General features: G+C 32.1%; 1 protein-coding gene across 1 annotated transcript; it reads right to left on the bottom strand.

The window, feature by feature from the left end:
* Window positions 1-1,102: 1,102 nt before the first annotated feature.
* On the bottom strand, window positions 1,103-11,724 carry LOC139495701 (aplysianin-A-like). Its single transcript, XM_071284033.1, has 7 exons — window positions 11,451-11,724; window positions 9,923-10,120; window positions 7,391-7,583; window positions 6,645-6,749; window positions 5,854-6,069; window positions 4,661-4,766; window positions 1,103-2,135 (listed from the first exon to the last, which is right to left on the bottom strand). Exons 1-7 carry the CDS (start codon window positions 11,599-11,601, stop codon window positions 1,449-1,451), a joined length of 1,656 nt encoding a protein of 551 aa, XP_071140134.1. The 5' UTR covers window positions 11,602-11,724; the 3' UTR covers window positions 1,103-1,448.
* Window positions 11,725-14,333: the final 2,609 nt, after the last annotated feature.

Genomic DNA, 14,333 nt, shown 5'->3' with positions numbered 1-14,333 from the left:
GATTTTTTATTCTATTTAAACTTATCTTTGATTTACCTGCCCTTATACTCAATTCTTTATGTTACAGAAGCATATATAGCGTGTTGTCTGCTCTATGGTCGGGTTGTTGTCGCTTTGACGCATTCCCCATTTCCTTTCTCAATTTTATAGCGTGTGGTTTTTTTTAATCTCTTGGCCTAGTTTTCTATTTTTTTTTTGGGCCTTTATTTTTTTTTTTGTGTTTATAATTATTTCAGACCATCTTACTCTACAAATTTATAAATACAAAAAGTACAACCTATTATACAATTTTGCATGTAGTTGATAAAAGAAACGATTCATTTAAAAGACGCCTTGTTAGTAAATAAACAAAACACCTGACATAAACGATAATGAGGTTAAAAGGAATTGACAATGAATACAATCGTATTCATTTGTATCCAAAACATGATAAAATATGAATAAGAATTATTAATTTTGTTTAGATCGAGACAATCTGTCAATTCTAATTTTAACTTTAATTAATTTTATTGAATAAATTATCGGATGATTGCTAGAGCGGAGTCTGACTTTCAGTAGTTCACTATTTTTGTGTTCCGACGATTTATGAATTACCTGTGTCACAGATTACCATTGATTTATTCTAATTATATATTTTTCTTTCCTTAACCAACACAATGGGTGCACTAGTAGAGCACCACATGGTTACCCTCTGGAACGCATGTGATAACTCCCTTTTGTTTGTGGGGTTCATAAGGCTTTTAGACCATTGTTAGCCATTCAGTATTTGGCCAACTTATGATTTTTTGATTGTCATCTAGGTTATAAACTGCTCTAATTTTCAGTAAATTATCAATCTGTGTTACAATACATGCAATATCAATTATATTTGTGTGTTTAGATTTACAGTGGAGAAAAATAATTAAGTTATAGTTGTTGATACATTTTAAGATGAGATAGGGTGGAAACAATATAAAAAGACAGTTTTTTTTTTTTTTTATTATTCTACAGTATTTTGGTTTCAATCCAAAATATGGTATAGCAGTTAAACTGCTTGTAGCGCTGCTTTAGACCAATATGAGAAAGAACGCACATTAAAAGCATTTGAAACAACAAACACATCCTCATTGACTGATATATTTTTTATTTGACTTTCAACCATTGGCAATGTATTCTGGCATCTATGTCTACCGTGCACCACCGTAGGGAGAATTTCTTCCCTACAATCCAAGCAGCATGTGTAGGTCGTGTTTTTATTTCTGCTAGAATGGTTTATTCTTTTTTTGTTTCAGTCACTGGAGGCAAATTGTTTCAATATTTATAATAGTTTTGATATTTTATATGATTTTGGAGATGTATAGTTTACATGGTATAGTTGTTAACCGCTTGTTGGGTTGAAATTGTATCAATACAAACGCGAAAAAAAACCTAACGGAAATTAAATTTAATAGTAGTTTAGTGTTCAAGATTTATTTTTCGATACGTCTCAAACCAAAATATGGCATAGCAAGTTCAACAGACTCTAAAGCTCCATTACTCCAAACCGAGAGAGAACGAACATTAAAAGCATTTGAAACCACAAAGACATCATCACTGACTGAAGGTTTTGTCATTGCCCTTTCAACTATCGGCAAAATATATCCCGGTCTCCATGTCTGCCATGCACCACCGTATGGATAATTCTTCCAAACCATCCAAACAGCATTTGTGGGTCGTGGTATAGTGTTGATAGGAATTTGATATATCTCAGACAAATACTTCCTTGTTACTTGATCTAGTTCTATTTCATTTCTAAGGTCGCCAGTGGTTTTGTTTCCATTCGCTCTGTTGAATAATTCCTCCCAGTAAGATATATCATTATCTGTGTACATTGCCTGTAGTACAGATTTGGGGGGATTAAGAGTTGACGTTCCAAAATCGTAGATTTGTCTAAATGGAGTGTCTGAAATTATATAGTCAGAATAAACCGGAGATCTCCTCCACCAGGGAGAATCATAACTAAAATAAAGCTTTGCTGCGGGCATATCTTTTACTGCTTTGGTTATATATTCTCTAATGTGAGGTTGGTAAAGACCCTGCCAGTCAAGTTGTTCGAGTGACAATCGATTGGTTGCTAGGATGACTTTCTTTGCACACTTTTTCATTATGGATTTAGACTGAAATGAAAACAAAAACTTTCCTGTATTGATAGTACAAAAAGAGGTTTTTAACATTTACGATATATCATTCAATGTAGGAGATATTGGTATGATATGGCTGTTTTGGTAAGGATTGTGGCTGTCAAATATATATACATAGAAATCATATCAAAAGTTGTAAAAAGAAATAATGAAATATGGCAAGTTTACAATGAAACTGACTTTAATGCTGAAGGTAAACACACCGTTTTTCAAATAAAAACCAGTAAAGAAAAACATTGTTTTAAAACGTATCAAGAATGCGTGCAGCATCTGAAAGAAAACCGAAAGTTAATAACTTTGTAAAACAATCTCGTCATCCTAAACTTTATATAACATTGTCGGTAATCTAATTCAGATGCATATGCAAGTGAATGAAGTATTTTCGCAGTTCCTAATATCAAGTACATAATAGAATTAATGATAAATAATAGATATTGAGAGGTCAATAAGTCAGATAAAGGTCTATGTGTGTATGAATCATGTGCATTACAATATGCTGTTGCTTTTATAGAACGGACTATTCCCGAATGATAAAGAGAATCATGCTGTAATAAAAAAAACTTAAATTTTAAACAATTTCCATACACGTGTGATGTTCACCAACCGCTAAAACCAGTTTTTAAGCCAACTGTTCCGTCGGACAATACTCGTGCCGAAACAGTTGGTTGTTATAGTTGAGTGTTTAGTTTTGTCAAATTGTATTGGATTACCCCTTTTTAAAGGAGTAGGTCCGATAAGGGCCTATTTTGGCCTCAAATTTCAGGTTCATCTGATGAAAGAATTTGGACACTTTTTAAACACTTTTAAGTGTCTACTTCAGTCGATTCAATTAGTTTATGTGAAAGATTTCAACTGATTAAGTCATTAAAGACGCCCAAATTCAAGCTGATATATGAAAAATCTATCAAATTTGCAGTAATATGCCACTTTTCAGATGGTTTTTGTTACAAATGAAAGTGGGCGCATTTGTGTTCACTCTCAACCTTTATATATGTTATGTATTATCATCAAATACAGCTTACATCTCAATATTAAGAATGAACACAAATGCGACCAATCCCATTGAAGACGGAAACCTGTCTTAAATTTAACGCAAATACTAAAATTGTGAAGATTTCAGTAATTTATCAGGACTTAATGGTGGTAGTGCCCGATATATGTGCAATGTATTGTCCAGAACAACCCATATTCATGTAGCAGAAGTGTTTTCTTTCCAATAAATAGCTATAAGTTTACAATGTTTTGAAACTGCTATATTTTAGGGCCAAAAAGGGGTCTAACTATACCAACTCCTTCATCTTGGAGATCCATGTTTCGGTTTATGTTTTTTTTCAAATAAAAATAAGATTCGCCTTTTTCATACTCCCAGGTTGTCTTAACAAAGATGTAAAAAATAACAAAGGAATATTTAGACCAATAAACCAATTTCAAACTGACCCCGCGACATCCTTTATTTCAAAGACAAAAGCCTATAGGTCAGTGATAGTTGTTGGTTAAGGTGGTACCCAACACTTTAGCTAAAATTAATTTGGGTTGTTTAATTTTCATAAAATTTTGACAAAGAATTTACTTTGACCCTTTTACAAAAATATAAAAATTTCAAAAAATTTGAACCAACCGTTTTATCAGAAAAATTACACTGGTTATATAGCAGTTTGACAAACACTTATTTTGATCATTGAGAAGCTTAATATTCCCTTAACAACACAATGTAATTAAAACGTTTAGCTTATTTTACAGAGTTATCTCCCTGTAGTGTTAGGTACCACCTTAATGGCTCTTTTATTTGTTTTTCATAGATTGTTTTCTGATAAAGTAGGTTGTTATCTGATTTTTTTTACATTTTTCAAACGGTGTATTTTAGAGCCGACTAGACGATATGGGTTTTTCTCATTGTTAAAGTTTGGACTTTTGACTTTTATCACTTCATCTGAAATAAGTTGTTCCATTGCCAACCATACAACATAGCCTTATTTTCATATTGACAAGTAATAAAAAATTAACCAAAAAAAAAAAAACCCCAAAAAAACAGGTAATAGAACACTTCACAGAAAACTATAAAGTCTGAACAACAAGAACATCCTCAAAAATTGTAGTTTGCCAAATAGCTTCTATTGTTTCAAATTTCAACTACAAACCATTTTTGGTTCCAAATTAGAGCAATTATAAACTATTTATCTACATGAGTATATTATTATATTCAATGGGTAATAAAAACATATCGTTTGATTTGATAAATGCAGGAGCTGCAGCATATGTTAATTTGCATCAAAACAAGAAGACCGAAGGAAAACAACTGAACGCTATCAATCAACAGAGCAAGTGGAAAGAACTACATATTATCTGACTTATTCATGTTATTACAGACATTTTCCGACAAAAAAAAAAAACCCGTGCGTTTAACCTGTTGTTAAGACAAACTAAATCTTCCACTAGTATGACATTTTTTTATACACTTAGAACTATTATAATGATAAAAATGTAGCCATGCTATAAATTACCCTTGTATTCCTGCTATTGGAGAACGTAGGTTCGAAAAACAAGTTGTAATATCCGTCTTGTCTTTTTCTGATGGCCTTGAGGTCATGATCATACTTGATAGAATGCCTGCAATAAACTACACTATTTAATTGCTTTATGTTTGAAATATTATGCAAATATGAGATTATATACGACATTTTGCCGATATAATCAGCATATTTAATATAGTCTTATGTTAAACAATTATAATAGTATTTATGAGTTTTAATTTGTCCCTTAACATACGACTTTGTCAGATAATTTAATTGAAAGTTCAAGATAATAATTCAGATACGAATGTATACTTATCTATTCGACACCTGACTTGATAAAAGAGGGCGGAAGATACCAGAGGTACAATCAAACGCATAGATTGAAAATAAACTAACAACGCAATGGCTAAAAAATAAAAAGACAAACAGACAAATACTAATACAAAAAACAAAACATAGAAAACCAAAGACTAAGCAACACGAATTCATCCAAAAACTGGGGATGCTCGCAGGTGCTCCGCAAGGGTATGCAGATCATGCTGCACATGTGGCACCCGTTGTGTTGCTCATGTGTTAACAAACCCGGTAAACAGTATAATTCGGTAGGTCACATTTGTAGTAAAAAGGTAGTGGATCGTAGTTACGTCAAAAGGAACATATCCGTAATCATATGTGAAACGGTTGTTCCATAACTATTAACCAACTCGTGATGGCGTCCCTGAAATTTACGAAGGGATCATCTTAACTTCACCATTGATAAAGATGATTTAGAACCGCAACCATATAATTAAGATTTTAAAATTTTGATCTGCTTTTCAATGCTACATGTAATCTGTTTTTGATGTAAATACTAAGTAAACGATTAATTATAAACAACGTGTCAAAAAATGTATACTTGCTTTGCCACTGCTTAAGAAGATAATGAATCGTCAATATGAGTTAAAACAGAACGATGTAATTTGTCTTTGATAGCATGTTTAAATAGAAACGAATAATTGTTTTTATTAAATTATGATAGTTGATCATTATTTCATCTATTTAGAAAACTGTGTGTTTAAAAGAATAAACTCAGAATTGTTTCATTTATGAACCAACAGTCCGCCCTTTAAAAACAACGAAAACATAAACAACAACATTTTGAGAAACATATGTGGAATCGAAGTAATACATACAGAACTCACCTTTGCCCATCAAGTAAAAATCGTCGAAGTAATTCATTAGGTATGGAGGAAAATCCTGTTGCCACAGTTAAAACGTCATCACTTTCTGAAGATGGTGGTTCAGTTTGAACTGCAAGTGAGGCACTATCGTCCGTTAAAAATGTAGTAAAGGCACTTGTTTCGCTGATGTATTTTTGGGCCTCAGTGCTTAAATATTTATAATACAAAGACTGGACACTGAAATAAATATTCAGACCTTAGTGAATTATGCAAAATCTTATTTCATGATAAGGGACTTTCTGTTTTGAATTTTCAGTATGTTTGTTGTTTACTTTTTTATTATTCTGATTATTAGAATTATTTTTGTTAATCAGCACAGGGGGTTTAAAATGGGACGAAATAAGACCAGCCTTGACGACAGAATTTGAGACATGATTATCTTTGACAAACCGTATAAGTAAGGAAAGGATAAATATTATAAATGTGAATCTTTATCTATTTTAAATTTTCAATAAATAAATGAGTACGACAGTTAGCATTTGTTGAAATAATGGTAAACTATTTAATGACTACCACTTTGAGTTTGGGATATATAATGCATTTTGTTATATATAGAAGAAAACATATTACATCCTGACTCTTTATAAATGTTGATAAACAAGTAAAGTCGGTACATCTTCTTATATACCAAGTACACAGTCATCGTCCTTTGATTTTCGCAACGAATATAGTTCCTAATGTGGACAGTGTGTAATTTGCCAATTGTTTTAAGTACTACTTCAAAATGTATTTTTCATGTTTTAAACACATACCTTTGTTTATACATGAGTACACCACTTCTATCTCTGGCGAAATACTTTTTATCAGCTTCTGGAACATTGGTTGTAAGCACATCAGTGTAATTCCTAAATACCTCCCTTATTTGAACGATAAAAATAAGAACATTACTTTCATTTGCATGAAATAAGGAGTTGATTGTAGCGAGAAACCAGTGCAATTTTCTTTTAAGTATAACCCTATGCTCGTAAATGTCTATACAAACACTATTGCATATAAATACACTCACCAGGATTAAAATTCCGCACGCTCCTACATAGCAATCACCAGTGACGCTCGAAAGGAAAACAAATGCCAAACACTCAACACCCAAAGTCTTGTCTTCTGATCTCCCCTTTAACCTTTCATTGAGATCGTACCCAAATACTTCTACATTTTCAACTTGGATTTTCCCTAGACCTTGATATCTGTTTTACTTAAGCTCTTCCTTTTTGTTCTTATATTAAGTGATCAATAATATTTTTTTTTATACTTCAATTTATGATACGATCACCTTTATCCATGCTACACTGTAGATCAAATCATACCTGTCTGGGTTATCGGCAAAATAAATATATTGTTTTGTTTTATTCAAGCTTATGATTATTACAACTAATAATAATAATTTATAGAACTTCATCTCTTCAAAACCTTTAAAATGTGTGCCTATATGTCCATAAATATTATTTTCTATCAGTTTTCCCAATCATTATCTTTATATCTATTTGCTTACTATATATACCATGTGAGTTGATCAGTCGGTTTTCTCTCGTTAGGTTGTAGTCTGTAGGGTGTTTTATAACCACCCAATTCGTCATAACGCAAGTGGACTCCCCGTACATAGACAGTCGTGTCAGGTGATGGTCCAGAACCTAACTCGAATCTTATGATCGGAAGCCCTAACTGTTGTATGGTGTCATGTAGTAATGCATGTTCTAAAAGTATAAATTAAAAGATAAGGAAAGTATAAATCAAATAGTTATAAAAAACTGAAAAGCCTGATCGCATAGTCAAAATAATATGTATATGGGAATTAATAACTGCAGAGGGCAATGTCTCAAAGAGACATTTTAAGAGACATTAATTAAACCAAAGAGACATTAATTAAACCAAAGAGACATTAATTAAACCAAAGAGACATCAATTTTAAAAACCAAAGAGACATTAATTAAACCAAAGAGACATTAATTAAACCAAAGAGACATTAATTAAACCAAAGAGACATCAATTTTAAAAACCAAAGAGACATTAATTAAACCAAAGAGACATTAATTAAACCAAAGAGACATAAATTTTAAAAACCAAAGAGACATTAATTAAACCAAAGAGACATTAATTAAACCAAAGAGACATCAATTTTAAAAACCAAAAAGACATTAATTAAACCAAAGAGACATTAATTAAACCAAAGAGACATTAATTAAATCAAAGAGACATTAATTAAACCAAAGAGACATTAATTAAACCAAAGAGACATTAATTAAACCAAAGAGACATTAATTAAATCAAAGAGACATTAATTAAACCAAAGAGACATTAATTAAACCAAAGAGACAATAATAAATTACACAGCTCAGTTCCGCTGATTCGTCTCCAACACAGCGAGAAATCCAGCTTTTAAGAGGAGCTGCAGCTGGCCCCAAGATATTAATGTAACAAGTTAAGAGAAAAGGACGCCAAACAAAATAAGAAAATGTAAATAAAAAATCTTCATAAATCAAAGCACACACAATACTAGCAAAGGTTAGAGGTGTGTCTCTTACACCTGTTTTACTTTTCACATGAGACTTCAATAGCTCATTAAAGGTTATTTACAATTTGAATAGACTCTAGATTAGTTTGATTTCAATTTGAGAACAAAATAGTATCTATGGAAGTATAAAATCAAGTCCAGTCTTTTACCGCCATTTTCTGTTTCAATCTATTATCTCCGAATGATCCTCCATTATCTATAAATACATTTAGCCTATTTTGTTCTTTTACTTATGCTCTTCCGACTTAAATAATTTTCAGCTCTAGACTTTTATTAAAAGTCACCTTAGTTCATTTCTTACATGTTTTGTGTCATGTTTTATTGTTAATTATTCATTTTTAGATGGTGATGTTCCCTTGTCACCATTTTATGGTGTTTATATATCACAACTTGTACGATTCACTCGTGTATGAAACAACATATTAGATTTTAGTGAGAGAAATTTATGTATTACTGAAAAATTATTACACCAGGGTTTTTGATATCACAAACTAGTCAAAACATTTACTAAATTTTATCATCGGTATAAGGAAATAATTCGTAAATATAACTCAACATGAAGACATCCTATACGTTCAGGTATTTCACATCCAATCTTCCTCAAAAGCTTACAAAACCTTTAAACAGACTTATTAAGAAGGGATATAGTTACGATACTGTCCATTAAAGGTCATTTAAGATTGCATATTTTGGCTTTAATATTGATTCACTTATAGGGTCTTTGCATCGGAACTAAACACATTTATTTAAAAACCAGTTGTTGGCATGACACGGGTTATGTTATTCTCATATATTTTATGATAGTATGATACTAAACCCCTAACGGGAGGGATTGTGCCTGATATTCATATGATGAAGACATAATCTTTCAATCAGTTTAATTGTTGTCTGGAGTTGGCATGTCAGTTAACTGCTAGTAGTCTGTTGTTATTAATGTATTATTGTCATTTTATTTATTTTCTTTTGTTACATCTTCTGACATCGGACTCGGACTTCTCTTGAACTGAATTTAAATGTGCGTATTGTTATGCGTTTACTTTTCTACATTGGCTAGAGGTATAGGGGGAGGGTTGAGATCTCATAAACATGTTTAACCCCGCCGCAATGTTGCGCCTGTACCAAGTCAGGAGCCTCTGGCCTTTGTTAGTCGTATGATTTTAAAATTTAGTTTCTTGTGTATAATTCGGAGTTTAGTATGACTTTCATGAACACTGTACTAGTATACATATGTTTTAAGGGGCCAGCCGAAGGACGCCTACGGGTGCAGGATTTTCTCGCTACATTGAAGACCAATTGGTGGCCTTCGACTGTTGTCTGCTCTATGGTCGGGTTGTTGTCGCTTTAACACATTCCCCATTTCCTTTCTCAATTTTACATAACATTCGATTATACTAGGTAAAAATGACAAAAAATAAGGGTACAGCATTCAACATTGTGTTATAATCTGAATCACTATAAAAACAATGCTATTTTTTTCATATAAAAACTTCTTTCTTCACAAATTAATAGTTTTTAACATACCTTCACGGTAGTATCTCATTCCACCCAACTCCACATTTACATCCGGGATATCTTGGAACTGTACTGTGAACAGCCTTCCTCCAACTCTGTCTGAGAACTCGTATATAGATATTCGTTTATTTTGATGTCTCAGTCGCCATGCAGCGTAGGTACCGGCTATTCCAGCTCCAATTATGGCTATGTCGTCACATTGGGCTACTGCAACGCATATGGTTTGTTAGTAAAACTAATACTTTATATGAAATGTGATTGAACCGTAAGGACACTATGCGAAATGTTAAAGAGGAGGATATACAATTTGTTTTTATCAAAAGGCTATTTATTTAACAGCTTGGTAAATAAAGGAAACAATGGTATACCTGTGTTCAAAAGTAAAAACAAACAAAAAAATAGTGTGAAAAAACAAATCCGGTTTAAACTTAAACCGAGAAAACAACATCAGCTATAAGAGTACAACAGAGAATCAACAGGAACACTGCAAAAGCAAAATCACAAAAATACTGAACTCCGTGGAAAATTCAATCGTAAAGTCCCTAATCAAATGACAAAATCAAATGACAAAACATATCAAACGAAAGACAGCAACTGTCATATTCTTGACTTGATACAGGCATTTTCAAATGGTACTTTGAACCTGATTTATAGAGCTAAACCTCTCACTTATATGACAGTCGCATCAAATTCCGTTATATGTACAACAATGCGTAAACAAAACAGACATAATAAACAAAAGTCAGAATATGGTTATAGCAGTAATCACTCTGTAACAATCTAAAAAAAAAAACACACAATCATTTACAAAAAGTCACAAAAGCATCGATTTATCAAATCAAAAAACACATATATTGCTTCGCGTGTCTGACGTCAGAAAATGTAAACGTCACATAGGAAAAAAATTGTCGTTCAATGTTCATTCAAAACAATTATAATTCCATGTTAGAATTAATTTTAGAAATAGACCGAGATTTAAAATTGAAGTGACCATAAAAAAACGCCAACACACATAGAAGCAAACTGTTTGATAACAACTACCATATTCCTGACTTGGTACAATGGTACGTTTTGAAATCGACTTAATTTTGCATGCCAAAAAAGATTTAAATTTTCCTTTTATAAGTCATTTATCTATTATCGTAACCTGTATTATCTGTTATCAAGGTGTTGTTGTATGACCTTTGTATTACAAAACTGGTGGACGATACCAAAATAACATACACAACTGAAATAAACAGACAGTGCCATAGCAAAAAACGATATCGTATGCATTTATTATTACAAAAAAGGGCAAAAAATACCAGAGGGTCATTCAAACGCAAAAATCATAAATTAACTGAAAACTGCATACCTAAAAAAGAAATAAAAAACAATGGTACACTAAACAAAACATAGAAAACTTAAGACTAAGCAACACGAAACATATCGAAGACTCATATGATACAAAAACGAAAGCAAATCCTGCACCACCTGTAAATATATTCAATGGAAAGAAGTTACTCGAATTTAAAAGGAATATGCATATAGTACTCACAATCAATCGATTCGTCGATAATAAGGTTTTTTCTACCCCTCACAGATTCATTCTTTAAATTACGTTTTGTGTATCCTAACGCAATTGGTTGAAATATCAGAATAATTATAACTAACTGCAAGAATACTGTTCGCAGAGACAGTGTTTTCATTGTCTCGGAGGCAATGCCGTCCTGATCATGAGCTCTGAGCAATATTATTGTTCCAATAAAAATGATGAGATGACGTAAGATTGCTAATACGAAAATGATTCACCTAAGTTTTAACAAAAACAATTACAAGTCATAGTATATGTTATGCATACTTTGATTAAAACAAATCCCATCAATAAGAAAACCACGTGCCCAAAAAAACAAATCAACAAAAGCAATACATCACTGTTACTTTGAAATTACTTCAAAAAGCTAATCTACTGTATGTCAAAACTTATTCTAGATATTATTCAATTACATTTTACAAAATATCTATAGATAGGGAAATATTTTTTTTAAAATCACAAAAATAAAAAATGGAATATCTCTTTTGGGTTTCAATTTTTATGACATGTACCCGCTGATATATAAGAAAACATACTGTCTATTGTTCACCTTGCATCGAGCAATAGTTTTCGTGGTCAACGCCATTTATAATAAAACTTCAGTTTCAGTCAGCTGCTAAATTAAAAATTAGCAGATAGAGATAACACCTGATATGATTCAAATGAAAATAATGAGTGTAGAACCCCATAACCTTATCTTACAATTATGTTTTGCAGCCACAACCGTATTGTGAGTATGTCTTCTTTTCAATTGTGTCATTTGTATGGCTTTTATGCTTGTATTGTAGTAGACGCCTACACTGTAAACCCAAAAGGCTCTGCTTTTTTTTGGGTTCGTGTCATTTTCTCAGGTTTTACTTGTATCCATGTTGCATTTTCCTTATTGGCTTAACGAGATTTGAACATCAGTAAGCAACTGTCTCTTAAATTCACGTATAAAAATGGACAAGTAAAATACAGAAAATCACTCATTACTATGGCCATGTTGCAACTATCAAAGTTTTCCATAATAAACCCTGGTAACTTAAAACAGGAAAAACAGTAACAGTTTGTTACGGCCAGTCATTTTATTTTGGTCATGTAACAGATTCACAACATACGACACAAGAAAAAATTTCCCTGTCGTCACATCTGTTGTGCACTTTTTGCACTAAATGCGATTCCCTTTTTTTTGTTGTGCCTTGATGTGTCCGTCTGTATGGATTTACAAGATCTGAACCTCTGTTAATTTCAGTAGCATACATTTATGAAAACATAAAAGGCTCCTTTATGTTCTTTGAATGACAACATAGTTCCGTAATTTTAAGGCAAACGAGAATTACAACAAGTTTTTTTCTGTCCGGTAATTAGTTCATCTTTCACTTACCGGCAAATAACTACGTTTAATATATGTGTTAGACTCAGATCGACGTCCGGCCTCTAATCGACGTCCGTTCCTCAAATCGACGTCCGTTTCTCAAATCGACGTCTAAATCTGACGTCACATTTCCAAATCGACGTCCAATATTTTTATACTCTAATCGGACGTAATGTATTGCCAAAACGACGTCCGATTGATGTTGATTGTAGTCTTCTTTAATCCATGTTCAATATCAATAAATAATACATTAATGGACTTAATTTACACTTATGCATAAACATGTTTTTGTATGGTTCTTATGACAACTAAATTTTCAAACATTATACATACTTTTCATATACTTTTGATCACTTTTCTTCAACCAGAAAACATGCATATTAATGTTTATCTTGATAAAAAGTTAATCAATTGATCCACATAATAGTGTGTCATTCCTATTCATAATAATAAATTACATGCATCTAAATGTATGGCAATTAGTAAGCAACCAAACGACAAAGAAAACCAAACGAAATCTAGGATATTCAGTCTTCAACAATAGACAAAATAAAGAAGCACAACCAATTGTTTTGAGCAAATTATAATTCGGACTCTGTATGTTTTTTTACAACAAATTTCTTGAGTTTTACACCTGATAGAAACGTAAACGCAAGACATTGGCATTATGTTTTATGTTGTGCTGTTACACCACTGTTTTAGGTTAAATGCGGTGCTCACTCACATGTTTGACTCCGACATATTCTGTATGGACCTGCAGTGCATTGGTTGTCGATGGTTTATGTCTGTCATATTTGTTTTTCGGGATTTCTGAACAGATATACTATAATGTTAAAGAGGGGTATTTGCAAAAAATACCAGTCGAGAGAATGGTAAATTTCCCGAGTTGCAAGGCGAGGGAAATTCATTCAAAAGACTTTTTTCTCTCGCAAATACCCCTCCTTAACATGATATAATCTGTTTAATTACACCGAATGTTAACGTATAAAAACGCATTGATGATCGTTTTCCCAACCTTCGGATACCGAAATCTCAATTAGTAGATATAGAAAGAATCTGCAAAGACTGGGTATTTGCACTACACACCAAGAGAGCAGAATTATTGTGAAATAAACATAACAATTACACTCTGCATATTAACTGTAAGAGTTCAGGAATTCAGTGAAGGATGATGAACAATTGTACTTGACTCTCTACTGATGTACATCCCATCGTCTAAAATTAGCTAGTGTCGGTCATGAGAACGGGTATAAATTTTAACTTATCATCATGGTTTATTAATGACATATATATTTGTTCCATTCCAACCATATAAATTTAATAAATAGAGAATTAAACCTGTTGCTAGATGATAATATTAAATCTAAAATGTGCCTCAATGTTATAAGTGTAACAAATTATAATACATGTTAAAATAAAATTATAACATGAATTAATAGTTCTTTTTTTAGATCTAATGAGGAACCCCGATTGATCTTAACTCTTTATCA

Source organism: Mytilus edulis, chromosome 11, assembly GCF_963676685.1.
Source record: "Mytilus edulis chromosome 11, xbMytEdul2.2, whole genome shotgun sequence".
NCBI lineage: Eukaryota > Metazoa > Mollusca > Bivalvia > Mytilida > Mytilidae > Mytilus > Mytilus edulis.
The sequence above is the reverse complement of the archived record's forward strand: the minus strand, read 5'-3'. Positions and strand labels throughout refer to the sequence as shown.